Here is a 14,103-nt window from a genome sequence, read left to right on the forward strand (position 1 = left end):
GATCGATCGCCCAGCAGAGAGAAGCCCAGGCCACCAGCAGGAGGGGCGATTGATTGGGTGGGGCCTCCGCTATCACCCCAAAGAGGGATGCCCAGGCCATCCTCTACAGGGTGATCAATCAGGGAGCTGCGCAATTTATCGCCCCAAATAGGAAGACCCAGACAACCGACCAGTGGGCTGTGATGGGTGGGCAGGGCCTCCCTCTGGGGGCAATCAATCATGGAACCCCACATGTCTGATTGCCAGCTTAGGCCTGCTCCTCTCAGGATTCCGGATTGTGAGAGGGCACAAGCCGGGCTGAGGGAGCCCCCCCCCAACTCCATAAATTTCGTGTACCGGGCCTATAGTAATATATAATGATTTTCGGCCGTAACCAGTTTGGCTCAGTGGATAGAGCGTCGGCCTGTGGACTGGAAGGTCCCAGGTTCGATTCCGGTCAAGGGCATGTACCTTGGCTGTGGGCACATATCCAGTGGGGAGTGTGCAGAAGGCAGCTGATCGATGTTTCTCTCTCATCGATGTTTCTAACTCTCTATCCCTCTCCCGTCCTCTCTGTAAAAAATCAATAAAATATACTTAAAAAAATATATATATATAATGATTTTCAGATGATAGTAGTAGGCTCAAGTTAAAGTCACCTATCAAGACTGGCATTGCAGCCCTAACTGGTTTTGCTCAGTGAATAGAGTGTTGGCCTAATGGGACGGAAGGGTCCCAAGTTTGATTCTAGTCAAGAGTATGCACCTTGGTTGTGGGCACATCCCCAGTAGGGAGCGTTCAGGAGGTAAGCTGAATCGATGTTTCTCTCTCATCATGTTTTTAACTCTCTATCCCTCTCCCTTCCTCTCTATAAAAATCGGTAAATATACTAAAATAAAAAAAAGACTGGCACTGCAACAGTTGTCTTATAATAAACTAGAGGCCCAGGGCACGAAACATGCACTTGTGGGGATTAGGGGGTGTCCCTCAGCCTGGCCTGTGCCCTCTCGCATTCCGGGAGCCCAAGAGGAGCAGGCCTAAGCAGGCAATCGGACAATCTGAGCATGAGCACAGCTGAGTGGCGCTCTCCCTGTAGGAGCACACTGATCACAAGGGAGCAGCTCCTTCATTGAGCGTCTGCCCTCTGGTGGTCAGTGCGCGTCATAGCAACCAGTCATTCTGCCGTTTGATTGATTTGTTTGTTTGACTTGTATTATATAGGACTAGAGGCCCGGTGCACAAAAATTTGTGCACTGGGAGGGGGGAAGGGTGTCCCTCAGCCCCACTCGTGCCCTCTCACAGTCTGGGACCCCTTGGGAGATAACGACCTGCTGGCTTAGGCCCACTCCCAGGTGGCAGAGGGCACGCCCAATCCCTAGGTGCAGCCCCTCGTCGGGCTCAGAGCAGGGCCGAATGGGGAGTTGGGGTGCCGCCCCCTGTCAAGTATAGAGCAGGGCAGATCAGGAGTTTGCGATGCCACCCCCAGTCACGCTCAGGGTAGGGCTGATTGGGGGGTTGGGGCGCCACCCCCTGTCACACTCAAGGCAGGGTCGATGGGGAGTTTGCGGCGCCACCCGTCATGCACAGAGCAGGGCCGATCAGGGGGTTGGGGCGGTGCCCCCTGTCACACACAGAGCAGGGCCGATCAGGGGGTTGGGGAGCTCCCCCCTTGTCACGCACAAAGTAGGGCCGAAAGGGGAGTTGGGGCACCGCCGCGTCACACACAGAGCAGGGCCGATCAGGGGGTTGGGGCGCCGCACCCTGTCACCCACAGAGCAGGGCCGATCAGGGAGTTGGGGCACTCCCTCCTGTCACACTCAGGACAGGGCCGATGGGGAGGTTGCGGCTCCACCCCATCACACACAGAGCAGGGTCCATGGGGGGGTTGGGGCGCCACACCCTGTCACACACAGAGCAGGGCCGAAAAGGGGGTTGGGGAGCTCCCCCCTATCAGGCACAGAGCAGGGTTGATCAGGGGGTTGGGGCGCCTTCCCCTGACACGAACAGAGTAGGGCGGATAGGGAGGTTGTGGACCCGCCCCGTCACTCACAGAGCCGCAGGGCGATCAGGGGGTTTGGGCGCTGCCCCCTGTCACGCTGCTCCAGGGGTCTGGAGGCCCTTGCGGCTCTGCTGATCCCAGTCCTGGGAGGCCTCGCGGCTCTGCTTAACACAGGGGCAGTGAGGCCTCGCTGCTCCGCTGATCCCGGTGTCAGGAGGCCTCATGGCTTCACTGATCCCGGTGCTGGGAGGCATATTACCCTCTTACTATATACGATAGAGGCCTGGTGCAGGGATGGGGGCCAGCTGGTTTGCCCTGAAGGGTGTCCTGGATCAGGGTGGGGGTCCCGCTTGGGTGCCTGGCCAGCCTGGATGAGGGGATGATGGCTGTTTGCAGCTGGTCACACCCCCTTCACAGGGTGAGGGTCCCCACTGGGGTGCCTGGCCAGTCTGGGTGAGGGGCTGACGGCCGTTTTCAGGCAGGTGGGTGACTGAAGCTCCCAACCTCTCCTTTTTTTCTTTTTTCTTTTTCTTTTGGGATTTATATACCTTCTATGGCTATCCCTGGAACTGAGAGCCGGCTTTAGCTCTGAGGCTTGGCTCCAGCTCTGAGACCTTGGCTGCTGAAAGCAGATATCTGGGTTTGTTTGGCTTCTATAATTGAAACACTGTTGCAGCTCCAGCTCTGAGGCCCAGCTGGCTAAAAGCAGGTTTCTGGGTTTGTTTAGCTCCTATAATTGCAACATTGTTTCTTAGAGTGCAGCTCAGAGGCCGGCAGCGGCAGGCGGGGAACCTTGGCTTCCTCCATCACTGGAGAAAGCAAGCCTCCTGTTCGCTTCAGCTGCCTGGCTGCCGGCCGACATCTTGGTTGGCAGTTAATTTGCATATCTTGCTGATTAGCCAATGGGAAGGGTAGCAAAGTTACGGTTAATTACCATGTTTGTCTATTATTAGATAGGATTAGGTTGATAAGGAAAATCCATTTTGAAACAGTTATGGCATAGAACTGCGCTCAACTTTTCTCTCAGTATAAAATTCAAGTACATAGCCTCATAGACTTAATTCCTTAAAAAAAAAACAAACTTCTGAAACTAGTTTCCCTAAATGTTATACCAATCAATTTGGCAAATATCTTTAACTGATATTTCTCTTAAATTTATTTTCAATTACAGTTGACATATTATTTTATTAGTTTCAGGTGTACAACATGGTGGTAATACATTTCTATAATTTATGAAGTGACCTCCCACCCCTTTAAGTCTAGTGCCCATTCTGCACCAGTTATTGTAATATTATTGACTATATTCCATATTCTATACTTTACATTGCTATTTTTTGTTAACTACCAATTAATCTCTTCACCCTTTCACCCAGCCTCCTATTCCCTTTCCCATCTAGCAACCACCAGTTTGTTCTGTTTATCTATGAGTTTGTCCTTTAGATTCCACATATAAGTGAAATCATATGGTATACTAGAGGCTTGGTGCATGAAAATTCATGCACTGGAGGGGTGGTCCCTCAGCCCGGTCTGCACCCTCTCACAGTCTGGGAGCCCTCAGGGGCAGGAGGCAACTCAGCAATCAGGGTAAGGTGACACCCCATCATAGCCTCGGCCAGCACTGGTTACCTGCGCCTCGGGCCGGCCCTGGGCGGCTAGGGGTGCTGAGGGAACTGGGGGACTCTGGAGGCAGGCCTTGCTGCACGCCTGCCGCCCCGTTGGGGCTGAGCGCTGCCATCTATGAGAGCGGGGAAGTCAATTAGCATATTCCCTCCTTATAGGCTGTGGGCGTCACCATATTTTGATGGTGTGAGGGCCAATTAGCACATCCCCTTCTTAATGCTGTAGTCACTGCCATCTTTGAGGGTGGGGCAGTCAACATATCCCTTCTTATTGGCTGTGGGCACCACCATATCGCAACGGCGTGAGGGTCAATTAGCATATCCCCTTTATTAGATACAATTTCTTTCTCTGATTTATTTCACTTACCATAATGTCTTCTAGGTCCATCCATGTTGAAAAAATAGCTGTTTTTCTTAATGGCTGAGTAATATGTCATTGTACATAAGGATCACATCTTCTTTACCCACTTGTCTATTAAAGGACAGTTAGGTTGCTTCTATACTTTTGCTATCCTATATAATAAAACCCTAATATGCAAATCGACTGAACAGCAGAACAACCGGTTGCTATGACGCACACTGACCACCAGGGGTGCGCCACTCAGCCAGAAGATGGGGTCACGGCTGGCAAGTGCAGGGGTGGTGGCAGGAGACCTGCCTCTGAGGCAGCGCTAAAGAGAAGTGAGCTCAGCTTCTGGCTGAGTTGCGCCCCATTCAGCCAGAAACTGGGCTCACAGCTGGCGAGTGTAGTGGCTGTTGCAGGAGCCTCTCCCACCTCCGCTGCAGGCGGGCGGTGAGGAGCGAGGGGTCCCAGAGTACAAGAGGACGGAGGCCGGGCTGAGGGAACCGCCCAGTGCACAAAATTTCATACACCGGGCCTCTAGTTGTAAATAACACTGCTATGAACAGAGGCATGCATGTATCTTCTCAAAGTAATGTTTAGGATTTCTTCAGCTAAATACCCAGAAGGGGAATTGCTGGTTCATAAGATAGTTCTATCTTCAATTTTTTTTAGGAACCTCCATACTGTTTTCCACACTGGCGACACCAATTTCCAATCCCACCAACAATGCATAAGGCTTCCCTTTCTATATATCTTTACCCAAAGTCCATAGTTTACTTTAGTGTTCATTCTTTTTGAACATTCTATGCTTTGGCGTAACTGTGTAATGACATGCATCTATCATTCTAGTGTCCTTTAGTGGTTGGTTTTTGAATTTAGTTAATTTTGGATTCTGGATAGTAAGATATCTATGTATTTCGTCGTAGACAATGGCCCCAGTAGACTGTGCAGCAAGCAGTAATCAAATATACTGGTATTTCTGCATCAGTGCATACAATTGCACACACTAAGTAGAATAAAAAATATAAATGGTCTGTTATCAAACTGTGGCTCAAAGACAAATCTCTATAGTGTACTAAAATGATACATACATGTCATTATACATTTACACCAAACCATAGAATGTTCAAAAAGAGTGAAAGCTAAAGTACATTGTGGACTTTGGGTAATTATTGTGTCAATGAAGGTTCAATAGTAACAAACATACTGTTCTACATTAACAAACATAATAATGGCTAGGCCAGGGGTGGGCAATGCCTGGCACGTGTGCCAAACATGGCACGCCAGTAACTTTTGCTGGCACGCGAAACCCTCTCTTATAATCTTACATTTACAATTTTTTTCTTAATATTGACTTTTTTATTTTTCAGATAAATTCAGTGTAGGTGCATCTTAGATAAAAAATTTTACATAACACGTATACATTAAAAATAAATGTATTTTTCATCATCATATAATGTGTTTTTGTCGCTCAAATGAATTTTATTATTTCTTCAAGGTTCTTCACATATGCACACCTTAAGAGATATCAAGTAGGCGTAACATGTTCTCAAAAAATTAGGGTTGGCACACAGAAGAATTCTGAGTCAGAGATTTTGCTGGTTTTGGCACGCACTCACAAAAAGGTTGCCCACCCCTGGGCTAGGCAATGTATGTGGGGCACAGGGCATAAGGGAACTGTCTGTACCTTGCTCTTAGTTTTGCTATGAACCTAAAAATGCTGTAAAAAAAATTAAAAGTTTTAAATCTTTAAACACCAAAACAACCCATCATTACTCTATTATGTAATACAGTGATGGGCAAAAGTAGGTTTATAGTTATGAGTATGCAAAATATAGTTCATTCTTGTATTATTTAATTGCTGTATTTTCTATTTTTCCTATTCTCTAAAATTAGTGAATTTAGAGATAGATAGAGATATCAATCTGTTGCTTCACTCATTCAGGCATTCATTGGTTAATACTTGTATGTGCCCTGACCAAGATGAAACCTGAAACTGTGGTACATTAGGACAATGTTCTAACCAACTAACCTATGCAGCCAAGGCTAATTACTACATTTTCTATATGAAAATCCAGAGAGCTACTTTTGTCCACCCCTGCATGACAAAATATTCATTATATTTACAATTTCAAATAAACCTACCAGACAGATTCCATGAATTCTGGATAGAGTGTTTTATAGTCATTGTCAAAGTCAATCCATCGGCCAAGTCTGGTAACAGTAGACTAAAAAAATACAAATATTAGTTGTTAGAGAATATTTGTAATTGTAAATCAATGTGTTTTACTTCTTTATCAGCACATGTAATGATTTTTAGAAAACAGAACAATCAATGATTTAAGTAAATCTATATTGCTATCAACATACTATGTAAGATTAAGCACCAGATTCTTCTGGCATTCAATCTATATGAAAATGTTATTTGCAAGTTATCAATATGCCCTTACAGTCTACCAAAGTTACCATTCAACAAAAGCTAGACCTATAACTGTTGCTGGCAAGAATCATTAATGGATATTAAAACTACTGAGTTAAAGTATGAGAAACAGGATATTTGCAAAGAATCTCCCCACAGAATATAAATTAGAAAGGAAAAACTCCACTTTACAATAAAGAAACCTGACACAGATCATCTTAGTAACCAAAGTTAACATAATCAATGAGACATATCAGTATCACAGGCCTCCTAATGACAGACTAAAGGTATGCTATCATTTCTGAGACATTTTTTCCAAAAATGCAAATCCTAAATTGAATCATGGAAAAACAGTAGATATTGAGGGAGTTTGTTAAAAATAACTGGTTTGGTCCTAACCAGTTTGACTCAGTGGATAAAGCATTGGCCTGCGGACTCAAGGGTCCCACATTCGATTCCAGTCAAGGGCATGTACCTTGGTTGCGGGTATACGCACTAGGGAGTGTGCAGGAGGCAGCTGATCGATGTTTCTCTCATCGATGTTTCTAACTCTCTATCCCTCTCCTTTCCTCTCTGTAAAAAATCAATAAAATATATTAAAAATAAATAAATAACTGGTTTGTACTATTTAAAAGTGACAAGGGCAAGCTCTGGCTGGGTAGTTCATTTGATTAGAGCATCCACATCTGATACACAGAGGTTTGGGTTCAGAGTACATTCAAGAACCAACCAATGAATCCTATCTAATAAAGACGGAATATGCAAATTGACCGTCACTTTGTGACAAAGATGGCGGCACCCACAGCCAATAAGAAGGGAATGTGCAAATTGACACAACAAAGATGGCAGTGGCTGGGCCAGGAAACAGGTGTTCTGCCGCTCCTCAGCCGCTCCAGGCCTCAGGGCAGTACCCACGGAGCAGCCTGGGCGGGGCGGGACACTTGCTATGGGGGAGAGGGCAGGAGGTGGAGGGAGCTACAGGAGGGTGGCAGGGCCGAAGCGAAGATGGAAGGCGGCTCTGGCCCAGAGCAAACGCTGAAGGCAGCAGCCTGAGTGAAGGCCTGGGTCCTGGGTGCCGTAGGGAAGGTGGTGCCGGCAGCCAGGGGACGGAAGGCCTTTCTTGCATGAATCTTCATGCATTGGACCTCTAGTGGATGAATAAATGGATAAAAAAATTGCTGTCCCTCCCTTTCTAAAATATAAATTTAAAACTTTTTAAAAGATTAAAAAAAAGTGACAAGGTCATAAATGACAAAAAAGATAGAGGTCATGTTCCAGATTAAAGGAGACTACGGAGGTATGACAACTAAATGCAGTGTCTGCTTCTAAACTGTATTTTGGATCAGAAATAAAAAATAGTGGAACGGGTTAAATTTGAAAAAGGTCTAATGTAATGTATCAATGTTCATTTTTTTCTAATAAGTTGCTTTTTTATATATATATTTTATTGATTTTCCACAGAGAGGAAGGGAGAGGGAGAGAGAGCCCGAAACATCGATGAGAGAGAAACATTGTTCAGCTGCCTCCTGCACACCTCCCACTGGGGATGTGCCTGCAACCAAGGTACATGCCCTTGACAGGAATCGAACCTGGGACCCTTCAGTCCGCAGGCCGACGCTCTATCCACTGAGCCAAACCAGTCAGGGCTAATAAGTTGCTTTTGTTAATTATACTATAGTTACTGAAGGTGTTAGCTAATAAGTAAAGGATAAAAGAAAACTCTTGATACAACTTCGTAATTTTTAATAAACCGGAATTATTTCACAATGAACAATTTAAAAATAAGGGGGTTGGGGGAAGACCTATACATGTTATAATCAGGATTTTTCCCTACTGGTAACCAGGCAAGGAAAGTTAGATTAAAGAAAGTTAGGAGAAAATTTAGAAGCTTTGATTTTTTAGGTCCATGAAATAAAATTTTATTCACCAATGAAAAGAAGTTACTCAATGCTTTGAGCAGAGAAGAGCAAGATGAGCACAATCTTGTGGGAGAGAGAACTTCACAGGCTGAGTGGAAAGAGCATGAGCAAGAGACCAATTAGGAGATTGTTACCGAAATGAAGAGGTGAGAAGCTAGAGAGAGGTTGTTGAAATGAAAATAAATGACTAAATAAGAGATGCTAAGAAGACTTGATAGAATTTGACAGATTTGATTGTGAGGATTAATGTTTAAAGCCTGAGTCCACTGGCAGAATAGTGAATTCTGAGGAACAGCAAGTTTAGGAAATCAAAGTGGTAAGATGGCAAAGATAAAAAAAAAATACAACAAAGCTGTTAAGTGGCACAATCTAATTAATCAAAAGGCCAGGGAGAAAATAAGGAGGTGAGGACCTGTGTTGCTAAGCCCTTAAGAGAGGGCAGAGCTCTGATAGCACTGGACAGTTACGTACAGGTTCCAGCTGTGGGAGCACCACCACTAAAAGGAGTGGGCAAGATGGGAGTCCATGTAACAATCAGTCCAAATTAGAATTGTTTTTAACATTTGATTTTTTTGTTTGTTTGTTTTACAATATTAAAGTTAACTTATTTGCTAGGTCAGCCTGATTCCTGTCATATCCTGTGTGCAGGTAAAGGATTAAATATGGAGGATTAATCAAACACACAGAAATAACAGAGGCTTCAGTTTAACTAGTCTATGTACTAGGGTTGGAGGTGGAAGCAAAACACTCCTTTAAAAAGGAATGGTTGACACCTTAAGTTACAACTTCACACGGACAGCCATACTTTTGGGAGCATCATAAAATGCATAAAGGACCAGAAGCCATTTTAATATCCATTTAAACTACAAGTTTTGGTCCATTCTACTGAAAATAACTGAACATACCTTCCACTCAGTAGAATATCTCATCACAATTGCTCGGCACTGATTGTTATACTCCATAATCCCCATTTTGGCTACATCCTCTGGTCCTCTGATTCCTAGTATCTTATCTATTTCATATTCCTGAAAATTTACAATAAAATTGTTAACAACGCTGCCTTTGAAACAAAATGCAATTGAACTCTAGAAAATAAAACATTTTGAAATAAATTCTCAAAAAATCTAGAGAAAATGAACTATAAATAGTATTATAGAAATGAAGAAAAAGTCTGATTATAGTAAAAATTCATACTAATACATAGTATATAATGAAATCTAATGCTTATTAAAAAATCAAAACATAAGGCTGGTGACTCAAACATACCACAGGTAAGCCATGACAATCCCATCCAAATCTTCTGTCAACATGAAACCCACTCTGGTGAGCATATCTTGTAACTATATCTTTAATTGTCCCCGCAAGTATATGTCCATAGTGAGGTAGTCCAGTTGCAAAAGGAGGCCCATCATAGAAAGTAAATCTAACAAGAAGAATAAAAATATGTGATTACTTTAAAATAAACAACAAAAATGTAGGACAACTTTTTTTAATAGATGGCAACTGTCTCAGTGGAGTGTTCAGGAAGAAAAGTGGTGAGTGCCTGGCTGGCGTGGCTCAGCTGTTGAGCGTGGACCTATGAATCAGGAGGGAACGGTTTAATTCCCGGTCAGGGCACATCCCCGGGTTGCGGGCTTCATACCCAGTGTGTGGCATGCAGGAGACAGCCCATCAAAGATTCTCTCTCATCAGTGATGTTTCTATCTCTCCCTCACCCTTTCTCTCTGAAATCAATAAAAATATACTTAAAAGAAAATATATATATATATATATATATGTATATATATATATATATTAAAAAAACAAAAAGAAAAGTGACTAAAATCTATTTTGCTTTCTTTTTAAATTTTTGATTTCAGATAAATACATGAAATTGGCAATGTACATGAAATTGGCAATGTAGCAGAATACAAAATCAACACCAAAAATCTTTGGCTTTTTTATACACCAATAATGAATTCTCAGAAAGAGAAACTAAACAAACAATCCCATTTACCACTGCAACAAAAATATTAAAATAACATAGGAATAAACCAAGGAGGCAAAAGACTTGTACTTGGAAAGATACAGAACACTGAAAAAAAAGATAAAGGGAGATATAAACAAGTGGTAGAGTATTCCGTGTTCATGGACTGGTAGAATTAACATTAAAATGTCCATACTACCCAAGGCAATCTACAGACTCAATGCAATCCCTATTAAAATACAAACTGCATATTTCACAGATCTAGAACAAATATTCCAAATATTTATATGGAACCAAAAAGACCCCAAATATCCTCAGCAATCTTGAGAAAGAAGAACAAAGTTGGAGGAATCGCAATACCAGATATCAAGTTATACTGCAAAGTCATCATAATCAAAACAGGAAGATACAGGCACAAGAACAGGCATATAGACCAATGGAACAGAAAAGAGACCCCAGAAATCGCCCCGAGCCATTACGATCAATTAATATTTGACAAAGGAGGCAAGAGCATACAATGGAGTCAAGACAGTCTCTTCAATAAATGGTATTGGAACAATTGGAAAGATACATGTAAAAGAATGAAACTAAACCACCAACTTACACCATACACAAGAATAAACTCAAAATGAATACAGGACTTAAGTGTATGTAGTGAAACCATAAAAATCCTAGAAGAAACCACAGGCAGCAAAATCTCAAACATCTCTCGTAGCAATATGGTTATGGATACAGCTCCTCAGGCAAAGGAAAATAAGGAGAAAATAAACAAATGGGACTACATCAAAATGAAAAGCTTCTGCACAGCAAAAGAAACCATCAACAAAACAACAATAAAGCCCACTGCATGGGAAAACATATTTGGCAATGATACATCTGACAAAGGATTAATAACCAAAATACATAAGGAACTCATACAACTTAACAAACGGAAGACAAACAATCCAATTAAAAAATGGGCAAAGGACCTAAATAGACACTTCTCCAAAATGGACCAAAGTGGACATATGAAAAAATGCTCAAGCCCTGGCCGGCTTGGCTCAGTGGATAGAGCGACAGCCTGCGGATTGAAGGGTCCCAGGTTCTATTCCGGGCAAGGGCACACGCCTGGGTTGCAGGCTTGATCCCCAGTGGGGGGGCGTGCAGGAGGCATCCAATCAATGATTCTCTCTCATAATTATAACTGATGTTTCTATCTCTCCTCCCTTCCTCTCTGAAGTCAATAAAGAAATATTTTTTTTAAAATGCTCAAAATCACTGATCATCAGAGAGATGCAAATTAAAATGACAATGAGCTATCACTTCATACCTGTCAGAATGGCTACTATCAACAAAACAACAAATGACAAGTGCTGGAGAGGATGTGGAGAAAAGGGAACCCTAGTTCACTGGTGGTGGGAATGCAGACTGGTGCAGCCATTATGAAAAACAGTATGGAGTTCCCTCAAAAAATTAAATATGGAATTGCCATTTGACCCTGCGATCCCAATTATAGGAATATATCCTAAGAAACCTGAAGCACCAATCAGAAAGAATGTATGCACCCCTATGTTCATAGCAGCACAAAGTACAATAGCTAAGATCTGGAAACAGCCCATCAGTAGGTGAGTGGATAAATTCAGATAAATGATTATTTATTGCAGGTCCTGCCTTGAAAAAAGCTAGTTATGGGGGAGCTGGAGAGGCCTCCACTGGGCCACCCATTCTTCATTGGTTATTCATCCTGATGGTAAACGATAAAGCTATTCATCAGTAAAATAGGGCACCAAATGCCTATCTCATAAAGTTTTTGAGCAGAAGACACATGATTAAAAACAGAACAAAACTGGTCGTTAGGTGAAGGGAGATTATAGGCAGGAGGCAACCTAACAGAAGGCTAGTCTAAGTAATTAATGAGGTGGTGATAATGAGAAAAGTGGGAAGGAAGAGTGTGATATGTAAACTCTATTCAATAGTGGTCCAAATTTAAATAGCTTTTAACATCTGAATTTCATTAGACCATTCAGGTTAATCTATTCAGAAGAACTCTTAAACTGAATCTAACCTAATAATTAAGAACTCATTCATTCAATGTACATCTACAACTGAGAGTACCTACTATATAGAGCTAGAGACTCTGGGAATACAAAATGAATAAAACAGTGATGGCGAACCTTTTGAGCTCGGCATGTCAGCTTTTTGAAAACCCTAACTTAACTCTGGTGCCGTGTCACACATAGGAATTTTTTGATATTTGCAACCATAGTAAAACAAAGATTTATATTTTTGATATTTATTTTATATATTTAAATGCCATTTAACAAAGAAAAATCAACCAAAAAAATGAGTTCGCGTGTCACCTCTGACACGCGTGTCATAGGTTCGCCATCACTGGAATAAAAGGTTCCTGCCTTAATTGAACACAGTCTAAGAAATGACTAGTCTTAAGGACTCTATCTTTACCAAGAAATTCACATACTTTGGCCTATGTTTTGACTGCTTTAGGCATTCTTGGAAACAATTAAATTCGGACCAGAACTGCAAGATTTTCTCTTCTTCAGCAGGAAAATCGATGTTTTCTGGAACTTGCTGAACCATTCTGTTGCTGCAAGAGAAATCAAATTTATTATTCTCAAAGAGAAGTCTAGTCTAGAAATAATTACCATACATTAAAATGAGTGTACATATTACTACCTATGGTACTACATGTTACTTTAAAAATAATTACGTTTTTTAGGTAAATTTCACACACTATCAAGTTCACCATTTAAAGTGTACAATTCAGTGATTTTTAGTATATTCACAAAGTTGTGCAACTGTCACCATGCTAATTCCAGAACTTTTTCATCAATGCTCCCTCCCCATCCTCTAAAAACCTGTACACATTAGCAGCCACTCTCCATTCCCTTTTTTCCAGCCCCCTGACAATCATAAATCTACTGCTTCTAAAGATTTTCCTGATCTGGACATTTCATATAAAAAGAATCATGTACGTACAGCCTATTTTGTCTGGCTTCTTTTATTTAGAATTATGTGTTCAAGGTTCATCCATGTTGTAATATATATATATAATATATATATATCTCTTAATATGCATATATAATATATATAATAATTATTATAATGACATATTATAATAATACTAGAGGCCCGGTGCACAAAAATTTGTGCACTGGGGGAGGGAGGGGGGAGTCCCTCAGCCCGGCCTGTGCCCTCTTGCAGTCTGGGACCCCTCGGGAGATAACGACCTGCTGGCTTAGGCCTGCTCCTGGGTGGCAGAGGGCAGGCCCAATCCCTAGGTGCAGCCTCTGGTCGGGCTCAGAGCAGGGCTGACTGGGGAGTTGGGGCACCGCCCCCTGTCATGCACAGAGCAGGGCAGATTGGGAGGTTGCGATGCCACCCTCAGTCACGCTCAGGGTAGGGCTGATTGGGGGGTTGGGGCACCACCCCATATTACACTCAAGGCAGGGTCGATGGGGAGGTTGCGGCGCCACCCCCTGTGACGCACAGGGCAGGGCCCATCAGGGGGGTTGGGGCTCCGTACCCTGTCACGCACAGAGCAGGGCCAATCAGGGGGTTGGGGAGCTCCCCCCTGTCATGCACAGAGCAGAGCCCATCAGGGGTTTGAGGAGCTCCCCCCGGACACGCACAGAGCAGGGGCCCATCAGGGGGTTGGGGAGCTCCCCCCTGTCACTCACAGAGCAGGGCCGATAGGGGAGTTAGGGCACCGCCCCCTGTCACACACACAGCAGGGCAGATCAGGGGGTTGGGGCGCCGCCACTGTCACACTCAGGGCAGGGCCAATGGGGAGGTTATGGCTCTACCCCATCACACACAGAGCAGGGCCCGTGTGTGTGTGTGTGGGGGGGGGGGTTGGGGC

General features: G+C 43.3%; 1 protein-coding gene across 4 annotated transcripts in view; it reads right to left on the reverse strand.

Moving 5' to 3' along the window:
- IARS (isoleucyl-tRNA synthetase) overlaps positions 1–14,103 on the reverse strand; it is a 103,878-nt gene that overhangs the window by 85,873 nt on the left and 3,902 nt on the right. For 3 of the 4 annotated variants that reach the window (XM_006102197.3, XM_023743641.1, XM_023743640.1), the window contains exons 2-5: positions 12,703–12,828; positions 9,545–9,701; positions 9,184–9,303; positions 6,086–6,168 (exon numbers count right to left, since the gene is read on the reverse strand). In XM_006102197.3, the coding sequence (XP_006102259.1) occupies positions 6,086–6,168; positions 9,184–9,303; positions 9,545–9,701; positions 12,703–12,821 (479 nt within the window). In that variant the 5' untranslated portion in view covers positions 12,822–12,828. The remainder of the gene's footprint in view (positions 1–6,085; positions 6,169–9,183; positions 9,304–9,544; positions 9,702–12,702; positions 12,829–14,103) is intronic. The other variant, XM_023743639.1, reaches the window with a different exon arrangement.

Source organism: Myotis lucifugus, unplaced genomic scaffold, assembly GCF_000147115.1.
Source record: "Myotis lucifugus unplaced genomic scaffold, Myoluc2.0 scaffold_404, whole genome shotgun sequence".
NCBI lineage: Eukaryota > Metazoa > Chordata > Mammalia > Chiroptera > Vespertilionidae > Myotis > Myotis lucifugus.